Below are 16,586 nucleotides of genomic sequence, written 5' to 3' on the forward strand. Positions count from 1 at the left end.
TGTTTTTAAACTTCAGCTATATTTTTTGTCCACCACTATTTCCTTCTCTCTGCCGAAAAACTATAGAGAAAGGAAATAAGGCAATGTCATAGCTTCCTATAGGCCTACCACGTTTAATTTGTCTCAAACAGACTACATGAGAATGAAAAAACGTACTTTAATTTTTCCGGAATAGAAATCTAAAAAAAGAATGTCGATTTAAATCATGTCGGTTTAGGGAAAGCACGCAAAACGCGGGAACGTGCTTCAAGCTTTTGTTTTCAGGAAAAAAACGCTCAAATTGCGCTCGTTGATTGTTTTTGCGCCTCCAGAAATGTCCAAGAGGCAACTTCCAAAACTTAGCCGCATCTCTGTGCTTCGGGAAATGCAATCAATGACACGTGATGTATTGGAGACCTCACCACCTCCGCCGAAGTTGCGCATTATTGGTAGTGCGACGGACATGAGGAAGGCCGATCAGGACTTGAGAAATAACAACTATTTAACAGGTCTGTTTACGAATTTATTACTGTGTTTCTGTTGTTTCAAAATTTTTGTAATGCAGATACAACAATGAAGACCAGAAAGCAAGTTAATAACAAAAGTAAAAAAGAAGCAAACCGTATTAACAACAATAAAGTTGAAAGTATTGAAGATGTAAGTTTCAGCATGCTAGTTTTATATTTGTTAAGCTTGTTTATTCATACAATAACTTTGCTTTGTTTTGGTGTTGAAGTTGTTTTTGTATATTTTGTATGTAGGTTGCTGAACATCAAGTTGCATATATTTTACACTGATGTTATAGTAGTTTGCATTTTGACAGTGGGAATATTATATATGTAGAAACAAATTGTGAAATAACATGTAAAAATCTTTTAAAAGTTGGATTTATCAGCATTGAGGCTCCTTCATGGTTATTATAGTTATGAAATTATCCACACATCTTATTTTAGAGTTGCATTGTACCTATAACCAGCAAGCTGATTTTACATGATCCATCGTAAAGATTTATATTTTTAATCAGGTTTTAATATTTGCTTGTTTACTACTTTGCTTATTCAAAAGAACAGTTTCACTGTTGTGTGTGGACCTGCTATTGCAACAAGCCCTGTTGTAAATTGAACAATGCTAATGTTATTGTCAATTGCAGGACACTAAACTAATTTTCAGCTGGGAAAAGAGATCTTGTATAAAACAACATGAAGAATTAGAAAGGTTAAGAAAGTTAACTGGACAGAGAAAGTCAGAGTAAGTTTTGCCATTTTGACACTTTGTATTCTTGTTACCTTATCTATAAATATATTTAATAGGGATGATTTGATTTCTTGAATTAGTGGACTAAGCTTTGTAGGAACAATTTAAATCTGAAGCATTTTGTTATGTACAGAAACAGTTAAAGCAAGAATAGTTTTTGGAAATAAACGATAAATGATAGAACATATGTTACCAGGGCTAGAAAAAATGCAAATTTCCCGGGAAGCCACCAAAATTTCCCGCCATTTTTCCGTAAATCCCCCAAGTTGTTATACGCAACAGGAATACTTAACTAATGCAGCTCATTTCACGTTTCCAACGTTGTAATTTTCGCACACAAAGAGTCATCCAAACTTATTTATGCGCTTTCGTTGCTTTCTACTACGCTGTTCGGAAACACTGAGATGCAGTATATTTTTAAACTCAATAATTAGTCTGTCAAGTTCTAAAAATAACTCCAGCTGATTAGTAAAGATTAAAAATCGTAACAACGATGTGTACTATTACTACTGTTCGTCCGGATTTAACTCTGTTTTTTCATTCATGTACTTGTTTTTGTTTCGCGCCATTGCTATACTTGTCGTGAAACAAATGCGTATTGTTGTGCTTGTGCACACACACACACACACGCAATGCGAACAAAGTCACTCAGCACCTTGTGTGTTGACCTATGTGTCGCAGCGTTTTAGTTACGTGACGTTTCGGTGCATCGCCGGTTGTAACCAGAAGTAAAATCTGGCGGTGTTGCGTTATTCCACCGCAAAACTTTTCGACTTTTGTGTTCGCTTTTACACAAAGAGCTAAAAATGAGTGTGACCGATTTCCCGGGATGGAGCATCCCCATTTCCCCACTTTTTCCCGCCATGTATGTTACTTTTTAACATAAGGAGAACATTATAATTTTGTAAGTGATGATGAGTATGTGACACACAAAGATTAGCCAACCCCGCGCTAATGTTTTTGTTCAAGACAACCAAGCTACCAATTGTTAAATTGTCTTCAAAATTAAGCTGGTATATTCATGAATTGTTGAATGTCATACTAACTTACCAACGCAAATCAGATTGGTCTAATATTGAACATAAACAAAAAGCTGTTAAATACGCCATCACATGTGAAAAAGGTTAATTAGAATGCTTTGAAATATGAATTTGCCCTCGTTATAATACCTAAGTATAGATAGATACTTAATTAAGGTGTTTTACCATGGAGTAATAATAACTATAACATAGTTTTGATTTGTCTTCTTAACATGTATTATGTACTTAACATACAAAACTCCTTATTTCCACTTCCCCACATCACATGTTTCAGTGTTTGTGTATTGTTTTTTATACAGGTTCTACAAGACCCTTGTAATTACTGATGCATTAACTTCTAAATATGAAAGAGTTTCTGTTGGAGATGGAGCCATCGTTGCCAGTGGAGAGGAAGGGAAAGACGATTACATTGCAAGGATAGAAGCATTTTATGACATAGGTAGGATTAAGTGTCAACAAAGTTTAACATGGTGCATATTGTATTATTTTATACTATTAATAATTCATTCAGTGTGTTTTAGGTTATGATTTTTTTGTGATATTTGAGTCATGCTGAAAGGTATTGGGTTTAAAATGTCCCAACCTGGTAGGCACAAAAGTAGTGGTGCTAACCCCTGAACTGCCTTGGCCGCAAATTAATTGCTTATTACTAAGAGTTGTTTACTGTTTTAGGTGCAACAATTGACAGCAAATATGCCTGTGTCACTTGGTTCTTTAAGCAGGATGAAATGCCCAAAACCAGATTGCCAGCAAACTGTTTTTCAAATGAGGTACATAAACGTGACATTTATCTCCTAAAAAGCTGATCACAGTGAAAACGTTTTTTTGTACTAACAGATATTTCTATGTGTTGCTGAATCTGATAAAATCATAGATGCCGAGACCATTACCAAGTCATGTAGGATTACATGGGTTCAAGAGCCCCCAGCACGATCCACTGGTAATTTGTTGTTATAACATGGCTTTAATGAAAATGTAAAGACAATAAACACATTTTTAGTGAAACACGAAAAAACACTCAACTATTACTACAGGAAAAGTTTTAATGGAAGGCATGTCAGAGTTGCTGACCCACCAATGGATAAAGGTACTGCTCACTAACAAGATATATAGCTCATTACCCACCTAAAACAATCTAACCTGATTTGTAAAAATATTAGACTGCATAAGCTTGGTGATACGCCTGAAAATTATTAAGGGTGTTTTAATTAGGACTCACTTGTCAAAATCTATTGTTTTAGTTGTCAATGGAAAAAATGAAAACAAACCCAAAGAAAAATCTGTGCAAGATCTAGCGAAAAATAAAAAAGCCAAAGAAAGTAAAAGGAAAAACCAAACAACCACCATCTCTGGTAAAACACCACTGAAGCCAACTGAAAACTCTATGGACACTAAACAAAGCAAAGGTAAATCATGCATAATACTTCAAAAACAGGGTTGTGCAACCAGTTTAAGACCTGCAGAATAGGTTATGCACCCCAAGATAATATTTTTTTAGCGAATTAGTGTGTCCAGTGCCATTTTTCTGCGACCCAACAATATGACTTGTAGCTGTACACTCAATAAGAGTGTTTGGTACGCAACAAAGTAAAGGTGCAGCTATGGTTTGATCCTGGTAAATAGTATTTCTTGCCCATAGGTTACAAAGTTACGTACTTCTACCTAACAGTATTAATTCCCTAGATAATTATGGGTTCCCTTCCCTGAAGGGGACACATATTGATTTTACTCAAAATGTTTGTTTGTTTTTCTTCTTTTTTTTTCTTCCCAAAGTTTGTCCGACTCGTTTTTCCATCAAATCCTTGATGGATTTGGCTGAAATTTACACAGATGGTAGATGTAGTTATGTAGATGTGCATCCCACTTTGTTTTTGTTGATAACCCCAGTATTTACCCCGCTAGCCCCCTAAAATGTTTTTTTCCCCCGAAGTTTGTCTGACTCGTTTTGCCATCAAATGCTTGATGGATGTGGCTGAAACTTATACAGATGGTAGATATAGTTATGTAGATGTGCATCCCACTTTGTTTGTCCGGATAACCCTAGTATTTACCCCGCTAGCCCCCTAAAAGGGGTGAGTTTGTAAACAATTTTAGAATTGGCTAAAATTTGGATAGCTTGTAAAGTATGCCAATTATCATTATTGCGCCATTGCAGTTCGGGGGTTGTTAACAGCCCTTTGATGTCAGAAACATTAACAGTTGTTGCTCAAAACACCTCTAGTGGTTGAAATTTTTAACGTTGGCAGATTGGACTGAAATTTTGCTGTACTATTGATTGAGTCATTGTGGTTTCCTACTTTTAAGTTTGTGTGTGTTGAACCTCAATTAGTTATCCTACTAGCCCCCTAAAATGAGTTTTTTAATTATTCCTTCCTTGAAGGGGACACATCTTGATTTTACTCGATTTCTTTTTTTCTTTTTTCTTTTTTTTTCTTTTTTTTTTTTTTTCTTCCCTGAAGTTTGTCCACCCCTTTTTACCCTGAAATGTTTGATGGATTTGGATGAAACTTTCACATATGGTAGATGTAGTTGTGTAGATGTGCCATCTGCTTCGTTTGTCATGATAACCCCAGTATTTACCCCGCTAGCCCCCCAAATGTAAAATGTGGTTTGTGCGCACCACAAACGTTAGTTTTGTGTGATGTTATAAAGGCAACTACATATGGTACTTATGTTTGAGGATTGCTTGGTGAACGTGTTTGCGGATAGCAGTCAAGGGGGTTGTTCACAGCCTTGTGACGTCACAAGTCATTACGGTTGTTGGTTAAAACGCCCCCTAGTGGTCAAATTGAAACATTGGCCGATTTGGACAAAATTTTACAGGATTGTTGTTTGGGTCATTGCAGATTCATATTTTCAACATTAGGGTGAAGAACCCCATCAGTTACCCCACTAGCCCCCTAAAATGGGTGAATTTTTTAAACAGGGTCGGAATTGGCTGAAATTTGGATAGCTTGTACAATTTGCCATTTACAAATGACGATTGTTGTGTTAAACCCTGTAGCCCCAATAGTCACCCTACTAGCCCCCTAAAATGGGTGAGTTTTTAAACAGTGCGCAATTGTTGGAAATGTTATGCCATTTATAGGTATCGATTGTTGTGTTTTACTTCTTTGTTTTAAACTAAACAAACTTTAAACAATGCTTGAATTGAGTCGATTTGTATAGTTTGAACTTTGCATAGCATGACTATTTAATCCTAGTACCAATCACAGTGTTTTACTTTACAACACCAATGTTTCTTATGGTTATCTCTTGAAATGCAGTATTTACAACTTTGCATGTGTGGGGACCCATGAGTTTCTGCCTGCAGAAACAACTAACGTTTTAAAAGACGGTGGCTAATATGGGACCCAATATAAAATAAGTGAAGGAATTATATTGCCGTTTTAGAATACGATTTAGTGTATGGACAATGGCAAAATGTGCTAAGCCACCCTTCTAGTTTAAATAGTTTTTACTCCATATAGCATATTTAGATATGCACAGTACCAATCACTGTGTTTGTCTTCACAATACCAAACTTACTCATTGTTATCTATTGAATTGCATTATTTTCAACTTTGCATGTGTGGGGACTCATGAGTTTTTGCCTGCAGAAACAACCAAGGTTATAAAAGATGATGGCTAATATGGGACCCAATACAAAATAAGCATAGGAAATATATTTATGTTTGAAAATAGATCATAGTGTATGTGCAAGGGCAATATGTGCTAAGCCACCCTTCTAGTTTTGAAACTATATTTTATCAATATATCTTGCCCACACCTCATAATGATATATTGATATTTGACATATATTTATCGTTATCAGCCTTTTTGTTATCAGGTAGACATTAAACAACACAAATGTTGTTTTTTTCTTGGTGCAACTGTGTCTCTGTCTTAAGCATTGGCTATTCGCTGATCAGTATCAAGGCAAATCAGCATCAAAAGCTTTGATGTTCTGACTTCGCTTTGTTAGTTTCATTGTTGGTTACAATCGCTTATACTTATAATTAGCAAGGCATAGCAAAGCACAACCTTGTGAAAACCATATCAGTCTATCTCCAATTTCTTATCTCTTGAAACAGGGGCAAGTACACCAGTTAAGTCTAATTCAGACTTCGTAAAACAAACAACCTTAACCTCTCCGCTGTCAGCTTCCAAGATGCGAATGGTTGATGTTAGTGTGGCAGCTTTGGACATTCTTGACAGCGCCAATGACAGTGACAGTTCATTGTCTACTCACAGCAGCAAAGGTAACATGTTAACATTATCAAACATGTAAGCAATGGGGCACAAATCACTTTATTTGTCTGTGTGAAAATTGCCAAAGTTATATCAATTCTATCGTGTAATGTGTATGTATATAATGTATTTGGTAAGTCTATTCCCATGTTGCATATATTACTTTTTCATCAATGCTTACAATATGTGTGTTTTTGACTCCTTATTTGTTTACTTTCAGCCAGCACTCGATCATCAAGGAAGTCTAAATCTAATCAAACTGCACAGGTGTGTTTAGGAACTCTGTGACTATTTGTAGGGCCTGGGTAAGCTTTTTTAACCAGACATTTGTAGTCATTTCTCTTGTGGACACCCATTGGAAGTCACCAGTCCCTTCTTGCAGTACACATTGTATTTTTCCTGGAAAGCAGATGTTATTATTTGTATCCAATGGTTAAGCTTTCTTTTATCCCTTGTTAACAACTTTGTTTCTCGCTGATTACATTTAAAAGTGTTGCATCACAAAAATTAGGGTCACATATTAAAAAGTTATTATTTAATTTATAGATCAAACCCAACAAGTCTACTGTAAAAAGCCTTAAAGCTCAAGAGACATCCAAGAAAGTGACTCCGATTCGAATTGACAAAAATGCAATGCTTGTAGTCCCAAAAAACAAGCAGCTTTCAAAGACTGTTACAAAACCGAAAGCCAATGACAGGGATTTAGATTCCAGTACCAAAAGACTCACTAGAACAGTGGAAAAAACAGTATCAAAACCATCTAAATCAAGAAGATCTCTTCGCCTTTATGTTGCGAAAGAAGGTACAATTTTCGTTTTTTAATCAGACCTTTATGGAACACAGTTTACAAATATATTCGAGTAAACGGTTTGATTTTAGCCCCACCAGTTTGTAATTGGTATAACAGTGTAAGGAATGCTTAAATATACCTCAGACCCCAAACAAGGTCCAAGTGCTGTCCAGTAAAAGTTAGTAAGTTTGCTGATGACTGTTCTTCCCCGTGTATGAAAACTGTTACATGCAGTATTTTTTGTTTATTTGATCAATGACTTTTTTCCAGATGTTGAAAATCAGAAGCCACTTAGCAACAAAGCAAGAAGAAAGCTGGTTGATGATGCTGAACCTAACACAGAAAAAACAGATATTGTACCAACTTTAAGTCGCCACAAGTCACTGAGGATTGCAACACCTCTTCCAAGTATGTTAAGGTCGACTCTGTCCTTGTTTGATATCAAAATATCTGCACTTTTCATAGTAAATTGATCATTTTTATCTTAAAACTTGTTCACCATGGTCTGTAAAAAAATATTTTAGTTTTTTTTCCATTTAATACAAACAAACATTTGCTTTCATTTATTTCAGGGGAGTAAATATAATGGTGTGATGATGAGTGCTTATTTGCCATTTCTAACTTTTTTAAATCTTTGTTGTTTGAACCATTTGTAAAAGAAGAATATATACTTTTTAACTTTCCTTTTTTCAGATTCCAGAAAACAGAACATAAATGGTTCTAAAGATGAGGACAATAGCACTGAAGATGACAGCAGTGAAGATGACAGCAGTGAAAAAGAATCAGATTATGATGATTTATTTGTGGCAAAGATTGACTCAGCTTCAAGGAAAAAGAAACGGCGCTCTGTAAGGTTATCTTGCAAAAAGCCAGGTTAGTGTGACTTTAGTGTTTAATAGTGATTGGACGAGTACCCGGTACTCGGTATCGAACGATTTCAGTGGTATCGATACTCGTACTTGGTATCGAAATATTTTGTCTCAGTTTTCGATACCAACGTGTGAGTACCGAAGACCAATTTACACCATAAGAATACGGGCAACTTTTGGCCAATATTTGCTTCGGACAGCACAAAATCGGGAAAAAGTTCTGCCAGGTTATACATATATTTCTTTCGCTACCACGTGGTGATTACATTTTTCGGCATGTGTGTGTGCACGCATAAGATTGGTTAAGAATAGCCTGAGCTTTAAGAAAATAGAGTATCTTGTTTTAATGCTCATTATAAGACTTAATTATTTTGTAAAATCATCCAGGTTGAAATGTGGTGGCAATTCGTGAATAAAAATAATGAAAGATGGGGCAAAAACTTTTACCATGTCATGTGTGCAGTAATACTAATCTTGAACGTGTTAACTGATAAGATGTATGTGGCATAACACTATTTGTGTTCTAACATATATAAAATTGTAGAGCAGTTTTTAAGAATAAGACATAACATGAGGTCTTTTTTAGACTTACCCAAATCTGAAGCTAAGTCGAATAAAGCAAGACGACAGCTCTTACCCAAAAGTGAAAAAACTGTTGAAAACACAACAGATGAAGATTCAAGTGGGAGTGACGAGGATATTAGTGATGAAGACAAAGATTTCAATGCAAGTGGATCAGATCACTCTAGCAGTGATGGTCAAGATGATGGTGTGGACTCTGAGGAAGATTTTAGTAAGATATGATCAATACAGTGTTGAAGAAATTAGGCTAATGTATAGATTTACTGTATATGTACACCAGGGGTTGGCTATCTCTTAGGCATGTTTTGTGCATGTAAGGCTGAATTTTAAGACTATGACATGATAAAAACTGAAAACAAGCAGTGTAACAGGTTAAATTGTTTCTTCAATATAAACACACAAATCGGTTGGCCATCTATTTAGCCATCTATTTAGTTCTTTATATTATAGTATTTTAATTAAGATGACATGTTTTCAAAATACTCGGTAAACAGGCATTAGTTTATATTAGTGATGCACTGAAGTTTCGGTTGGCCGAAACATTTCGGCCGAATACACTGTTTTCCGAACTTTTTAATTGCATGGAATTAATGCCCAAACTATCATTTTCACCAATACAAAACATCATAAATCAACTAATTGTTGTATCTATAAAATACGAGCCACGTTGTGTGCAAAATATTACAAGTTTAGTAAAGCTTCTGCATTGTGGTAATTATGGGTCCCCTTCCCTGAAGGGGACACATATTGTTTTTGTCCGTATTTTTTTTTCTTTTTTTCCGTCTAACGCGGATTTGTTCCCACGTTTTGGTCAAGAAAGAATGGTTCAAACTTTTTCAAATTTACACACATTACAGATATTGGTCTAAAGATGGTCCATGTGAATTTTGACCCCGTTTGACCCCTCGGTTCACCCACAGCCCCCCAAAACGTGAAATTTTTAGCGCAGATTTGTTCCCACGTTTTGGTCAAGAAAGAATGGTTCAAACTTTTTCAAATTTACATACATTACAGATATTGGTCTAAAGATGGTCCATGTGAATTTTTACCCCGTATGACCCAGAGGTTCACCCACAGGCCCCCGAAACGTAAATGTGTCTAACCCTCGTTTGGTCAAGAAAGACACTGTAGGCAGAAGTACCAAGAGAGTAACTCACTGGTTTACGATAGCGGGAGGGCTCAGCTTGACGTCGGACAGACGTTTTACGAGACGTCGTTTCAGTGATTAGATATCAGCTGTTTTGCACAGCAATGCTATGTCGTTTTATTCAGTTATCACTCACATTTTTAGTTTTGGCGAAGGTTTTACACCTATGACGTGATTTAAACCTAATAACCGTGCTTCGGTTTTGTATATGTGAAGAAAAACTTTGTTAATAAAAGTTAAGATGAAAAAATTAACTTGACTTTTTTGCCAAATAAATGTTTTTTTAAATGCTCGTTGTCACGTTGGCCGCCGCATGATCACGGGTTATTAAAGGTCAACTAGTCGGTATTACAAACACAGCTCAGAACTTTCTTCATAACGTAGCGTTTTTTGACAATCAATTTAGGAATCAATACTCAAGGCATGTATAAATTAGGCTTAACAGTATTGTTGAACACGAATGACGGCGTGCTATTGAAAACGGTGTCAAAAGGTCAAACAGTCGTTTGGCGTGTGCACCCTGAGAGGTTACTACAGGTCAATGGTACTCGTTTTGCGAAACAAAGTTAAATGAAAAACAATTTGTTATGTATACACTTGTAGCAAATTGCTTTTTAATTTAAAGTGTCTGTAACACAACTGTTACAGCTTTCTAAAAAAAATTGTGTTCAAAACCCGACCTTGGAGGACTATATCTCGGTCAAAGCAAGAGATTAGATTTAAGTCTTTGTTACGTTTTTTTAATGTTTTTGTAATTACATGACAATAATAGTGCAAAAAGAATATGAACAATTTTTTTTATTGTTGGGTTAAAGCTTTCTAAAAATTTGTCCTTAAGAATCTAAAAATCACCGCAACATTTGTTTACTGTAAATCCGCACAAACGGGCGTAAGGGGACCCATTTGTTTTTGTTTACAAAAACAATCATATGTGTAGATCAAATGATGTGTATAGTAAATTGGTAAATATCGTATAGAATATATAAAATGGAAGTATATCAGAAAGCCACTCTTCTAGTTTTGATTTGTCATAATTCAGTTCACTCGCATTAACGACACAAGGTTCAGTTGAAAACATCCATAAGAACAAGACTCTAGGTTCGGCCTGATTCGGCCGAAATTATTCGGCCTCATGGCCGAATATTCGGTTGCGGCCTGAACCTTTTTAGGCGGGTTCGGTGCATCACTAGTTTATATATCTTCTAATATTACTGAAGAAATTTAATTAGAGTCATTGGAATTAGACATATCATTTGCAATAAGTCCTTGTCGCATATTATAGAAGCAATTGCTTTTTTGTTTAGGTACAAAGTTAAAACTTAAGACACCTCGCCGTGTTCGCATACTCACTCCTCGTCTCACCAAGTCAGTGAAAAAAGGAAATGCAGTTACTCCAATAGTGATTAAAACACCGAAGGTAAGATTTTGTTGTTCTAAAAATTGATATAATACTGTATTGTTTTGCTTGTAACTTTCAAAAGGTAACCAAATATGGAAAAGATCCAGCCCACAGAACTAACTTAACACTTGTTCTGTTTAAACTTTAAATCATGATTTTTAATTCTGAACTAAAAGGTCAACTTTTGGTTGTTTTTGTAATATTAGATAGGCACTAGGCAGCATAAACATTAGTCATACAATTCATCACCTTATGTTTGTGGGCAATAAGGTTAGTTTTTTTACTGCATAAAATTGGTGGAAAATTTTGCAAGGCTCTAAAAAGTTCAAGAGGCTCTGGTTTAAATTCGTGATTTTATTACGTACTTTGTCTGTAGCAAATAGATGTTTTCCTCACAGAATCGAAAGCCATTTATTCCACAACGAAAAACACCCCTGCGGGCATCAAGCAATGTTTTTGATCAAGCCAGGGAAAGACTTCATGTTTCTGCAACACCAGATTCCCTACCTTGTCGAGAAGAGGAATTTCAATCTATTTATTCTTTTGTGGAGGGTAAAATATTATCAGGCACCGGAGGGTAAGTGTAAATTTTTCATATCAAAACATCTTTATGATATGTTTGTTTTGTTGTTGTTTTTTAACAATGATTTTGCTGAGCTTCCGCTTGTTCAGTATCAGCTTCCCTCTTACCAACTTTTTTGTAGTTGACTACATGTATCTTAATCTTACAATAAATTAAGACATATACATAAAGATACAAACACTAAGACAATAAACATTCTGATTTTAACAGCAGTAGAATTACTTGTGTGTTGTTTATAAACACGGTCAAAAGGGATAGGTTTGTACAGACTGTTAATGCTATTTCTGGAAAAATCAACAACCACTTCAATTTTGTGTGCTACAAATAAATTAACGGAAATTTTCATAATGGTTTAAATCTAACCTGCTCATTGTAGTGCAAACTATTCAGCACATACTAAATCAACTGTTAGAGATAAGCACTTTTTCATATATTTACTATCGTAGTGATACACCAGTGAACTACGAAACATAATGACATTTAGAAACACTCATGGACTTGAAAAGTAACCCAATCAAAAACATAACTTTCGGAGTTCTTGTGTATATAGCATACTCCATGCAGATGTTTCAACAATGTAATGACACTTAATTTTGGAATCTTCAAACAAAACTCTTAATATCCTTGTTCTTGTGAAAATACAATGTATCTGATATGAGCAGTCTGATCATTTAAGCTACACTTTTAACGTTCCTTTGTTTAATTACAGCTGCATGTACATCAGTGGTGTGCCAGGAACTGGAAAAACAGCCACAGTTATGGAAGTTCTCTCTAACCTTAGAAGTTGTGTTGATGACGGAAATTTAGAAGTTTTTAAATATGTTGAAATTAATGGTATGCGTTTAACTGAACCACACCAAGCATATGTCCAAATATTAAAGGTATGTGCATAAAAAGTAATCAGTTTGCAGATAGATTCTTAACCCCTTATAAAAGTGCAATTTCTAAATGACAACTATTTTTGAATTGTGTAAAATCAGAAGCAGTACATCCGGGGTGTCCAAAGTGTGGCCCGCAGGCCAAATGCGGCCCCCGGCGACATTTCACGTGGCCCACAGCTCTTTAAATTGTGTCGCAAAAGTTTTTGGGTTTTGCGACTTCACGCAAAAGCTTTCCATGGAACTTTATTTATCGGTAAACGGGAAGTGTGCAGCGTGCTGACGCAACAAAATTCCACAATTTCATTAAATCCCTTATATTTGTGTTCTAATTCTAAAAAAACGTTGGCCAGCGGGCGTCTTCACCTGGTAAAAATTGGCCCTACTAAAAAAAGTTTGGACACCCCTGCATTACATGATCTTTTTGTCTTTTATACTGTATAGTTTTTTGAAAGAAAAGTAACCGTTCCTTTTTTATGTAGCAACTGAAAGACATGAAAGCTACTCCAGAGCATGCTTCCCAACTTCTTACTAAACATTTTGACCAACGAGGAAAGAAGACCACTGTTCTTCTTGTTGATGAACTAGACCTGTTGTGGACTAAAAAGCAGGTGCCTTGAAAATGTTGTCATTTTTCAGTTAAGTTTCTTTTTACAACAAACAAGTAATGAACTTTTCTCTGTCTACATTTTTTGGATGAAATGTACCTCATTCTGTTCAGTAACTCTTCATTATACTTTTATAAAACAACGTGTTCTTGTTTCAGTAGCATGTATTGTGCTCAGAAAAAACTATAGCTTGAATGCTTGGCCACAAGTTATTTGGTGTCACTTGTATTCCAGTCATGCAGTACTGCTAGAATTTGGAAAAAATGCATATTTTAGAAAATACAGAATAACAGGCAACTTACAAAAAAAACATGTTGTACTGTCATGTACTGCAACATAGTTGTTTTATTGTCAGGATGTTATGTACCATATTTTCGATTGGCCTTCACATCGCCATGCAAGACTGGTTGTGGTTGCTATCGCCAACACAATGGATTTGCCTGAGCGAATAATGATGAACAGAGTGTCAAGTCGCCTTGGTCTAACAAGACTTTCCTTTCTTCCTTACAACTTCAGACAGGTTACCCAGATACACATTTCATTTTTATGATGCACTAGCTAGTTTTTAATAAACAATCAATATATTCTAAAACCTTGTTTCTGCTTACTTATTGATAAATAATGTTTGCCAAACACTCATTAAATGATGTTGTTTTGTAATGTTGTACAATGATAAAACAACCTCACAAATAATTTAAGTTTTATTTTAGTACCTGTTAATTACATATTATATTAAATTGCAAGAGGATATAAAATTAAATTTATCGGAGACTAAAAATCCAGTTTAGCTTTAAATAATAAGGTTTCAAGTGTCTGTTTTATTTTTATGTGCAGTTGCAAGCGATTGTCAGTTCCAGATTAAGTGGTCTTGATGCATTTGATTCTGATGCCATCCAACTAGTTTCTCGCAAGGTGGCTGCTGTATCGGGTGATGCCAGAAGGTGTCTTGACATCTGTCGAAGAGCTGTGGAGATTGCAGCAAGAGAAAAGAGGTCTGTTAATTTTGGGATTTTGTGTATGTGTTTTTTGTATAGGCTTTGGGTACTTTGGTGACTGTAAATTTTGTTACCTTGTGTACCCGTCTGAATTATATGATTACAAGCTGCTGCTTTTACGGTTTTTTCCCAAATCATTTGTGCAGCTTTCAATCAAGTCCAAATTACATATTTAATGTCATGCCAATATTTTTTCACTGCCTACATTTTGATAGAATTTTAATTAGTTATTATTTGCATGTAGACATAAGTTACAATGATTTATTAGTTCACAACACGCAGCTTACAATCAAGGAAATACAGCAGTTGTTAAGCTTTTAATTTATCAATTTCTGATATAGTAGTGCAATGATTGTATCTGAATGCTTGCTTGCATGTGTGACTTAATCAAAATATATTTCTACTCTTCTATGTTACACAATGATTGATGAAGATATCTTTTATTGTGCAGAAAAAACAAGAACATACAAACTGTGGGAATCGAGCATGTACATGAGGCATTGCAGGAAATGTTTGCTTCACCTATGGTCATGTTTATTAGGTAAACGTTTTTTCGTTGCAGAGTAAAAAAATCCTATTTTCTTGTGGTTGGTGTTACATAGCGCAACATATTCTGATATTGTAACTTATTTCATGTGCAAATGTTGACTGCTTCCTCAATTTTAAACTGTGAGACAGATCTAGCAAAACATTTGTAGCAAAGAACTAGTTTGACGAGCAATTGACGAACTACAGGTGTCTTTTGTATTGTTTGAATGTGTCTTTGTAATCGTGTGAAGAGTTGTTGTATGAAAAGCATGATATCATGTAGCATTTAAATAGTAATATTGCTTTGTAATGTTTTTGAGTAGTAAACCAATGTAGCACAATTATTGGTTAACTTTTTCCTTTAACTGAGTGGCTTATTAGGGCTGGACATTGTTTTATCCTGCAGGAGATGAAACGCAAACTTTTCGAAGTCAAAAAACATATATCAACTCACTTAAAATTTGCTTGAAGAAAGTTGAAAACCTAACTATGGTGTCTAAACTTAACTTTGCTTATCAAATTTAATTCTCAAGCAAGAAGTCAATCTTCTACATCATCAGTAACTGTGAAAAGCATAAAAAAACATATCGCAATAAATACCAATGTCCTATTGTTTTCTATTAGTTTAAATTTACAGACATGACAATGGACTGCATGATTCTATTTTTTACCTTGGAACTATGAGTAACGACTGGACTTATATTTAGGAATTGCTCAACCCAAGAAAAGCTTTTCCTGAGGGCTACAGTGTCGGAGTTTAGAAGATCAGGATTGGAGGAAGCCACTGTGGGTCAAATCCTTCAGCATCATGTGACACTTGCAAAACTTGACAATCTTCCCCCTGCCACAGTGACATCCTTAATAAAGGTAATAGTTGATATATTTATGGGCATTTTTTCAATCGCAGCCAACGAAGCTTGTTTACCTAGGGTTTCTTGTTGAACTATTCAATTTGTTTTGAACCAATTTTGATCTGTGCAATTTAGACTTGACTAATTTGAAAATATCTCATTTAACTGAATGTGATAAAACCCTTTGCTACAGTTCATTTATAACCCAAAATGCACATCAGTTGTCTGTTTGTTGAACAATATGTAAATAATGCTAAGTTAAAAAAATGATCTTGCTTGTGGTAAGTGAACCTGGGCTGTACTTCTATTTAAATTTACTTTTGTTTGAATAATTTTGAGCACATTTTATGTTGGCATGAGTTTTTATAAGGTTCCTGCTTAATCAAAGGAAAAAATGGGTGTTTTAAAAAATATAATTGGTTTGGTATTTGCTACTTTATACCTTAAGAATCAGTAAACTCTCAAATTGCATGCTTTGAAATACTTGAAACGTTTTTCAGGTTTGCAATCAACTTGCTGCTTCACATGTCCTGCTGATGGAGATGGGTCGTCATGATTTGTATGCTCGTGTTCGATTAAATGTCAGCATTGACGATGTTTTGTTTGCGCTCAATGCTGATTCTTAAACTGCTCTTGCTTGCTATGAAGGTGACATTTTTAGCAAAATATCATGTGCTACGTTGTTGCTTACTGCTGTGTAAGCGTATTTTTAGACAAGTGCTTTTCCTAATATCACAAAATATGCATGTTATCTGCAGTTAGTGTTATATTGCTTTGGGTTCGTTATACAGTTCTATGATATTAGGCAATAAAAAATATGTTTTGTGTTAAGTTCGAAATACATTTTTACAGC

At 35.2% G+C, this 16,586-nt stretch overlaps 1 protein-coding gene across 1 annotated transcript; it reads left to right on the forward strand.

Annotated features, from left to right (window-relative positions):
- The first annotated feature begins 277 nt into the window (after positions 1-277).
- On the forward strand, positions 278-16,564 carry LOC145219182 (uncharacterized). Its single transcript, XM_080086570.1, has 23 exons — positions 278-488; positions 545-636; positions 1,130-1,227; positions 2,573-2,712; positions 2,946-3,043; positions 3,111-3,213; positions 3,274-3,360; positions 3,515-3,679; positions 6,347-6,514; positions 6,724-6,770; positions 7,050-7,305; positions 7,564-7,701; positions 7,987-8,166; positions 8,749-8,955; positions 11,196-11,308; positions 11,689-11,867; positions 12,583-12,754; positions 13,234-13,362; positions 13,715-13,879; positions 14,194-14,351; positions 14,806-14,895; positions 15,590-15,749; positions 16,234-16,564. The coding sequence occupies exons 1-23, from the start codon at positions 314-316 to the stop codon at positions 16,357-16,359; spliced, it is 3,246 nt and encodes a 1,081-aa protein (XP_079942696.1). The 5' UTR covers positions 278-313; the 3' UTR covers positions 16,360-16,564.
- Positions 16,565-16,586: the final 22 nt, after the last annotated feature.

The sequence above is a fragment of the Phallusia mammillata genome, chromosome 3 (genome assembly GCF_965637545.1).
Source record: "Phallusia mammillata chromosome 3, kaPhaMamm4.hap1.1, whole genome shotgun sequence".
In the NCBI taxonomy this organism is placed as follows: domain Eukaryota; kingdom Metazoa; phylum Chordata; class Ascidiacea; order Phlebobranchia; family Ascidiidae; genus Phallusia; species Phallusia mammillata.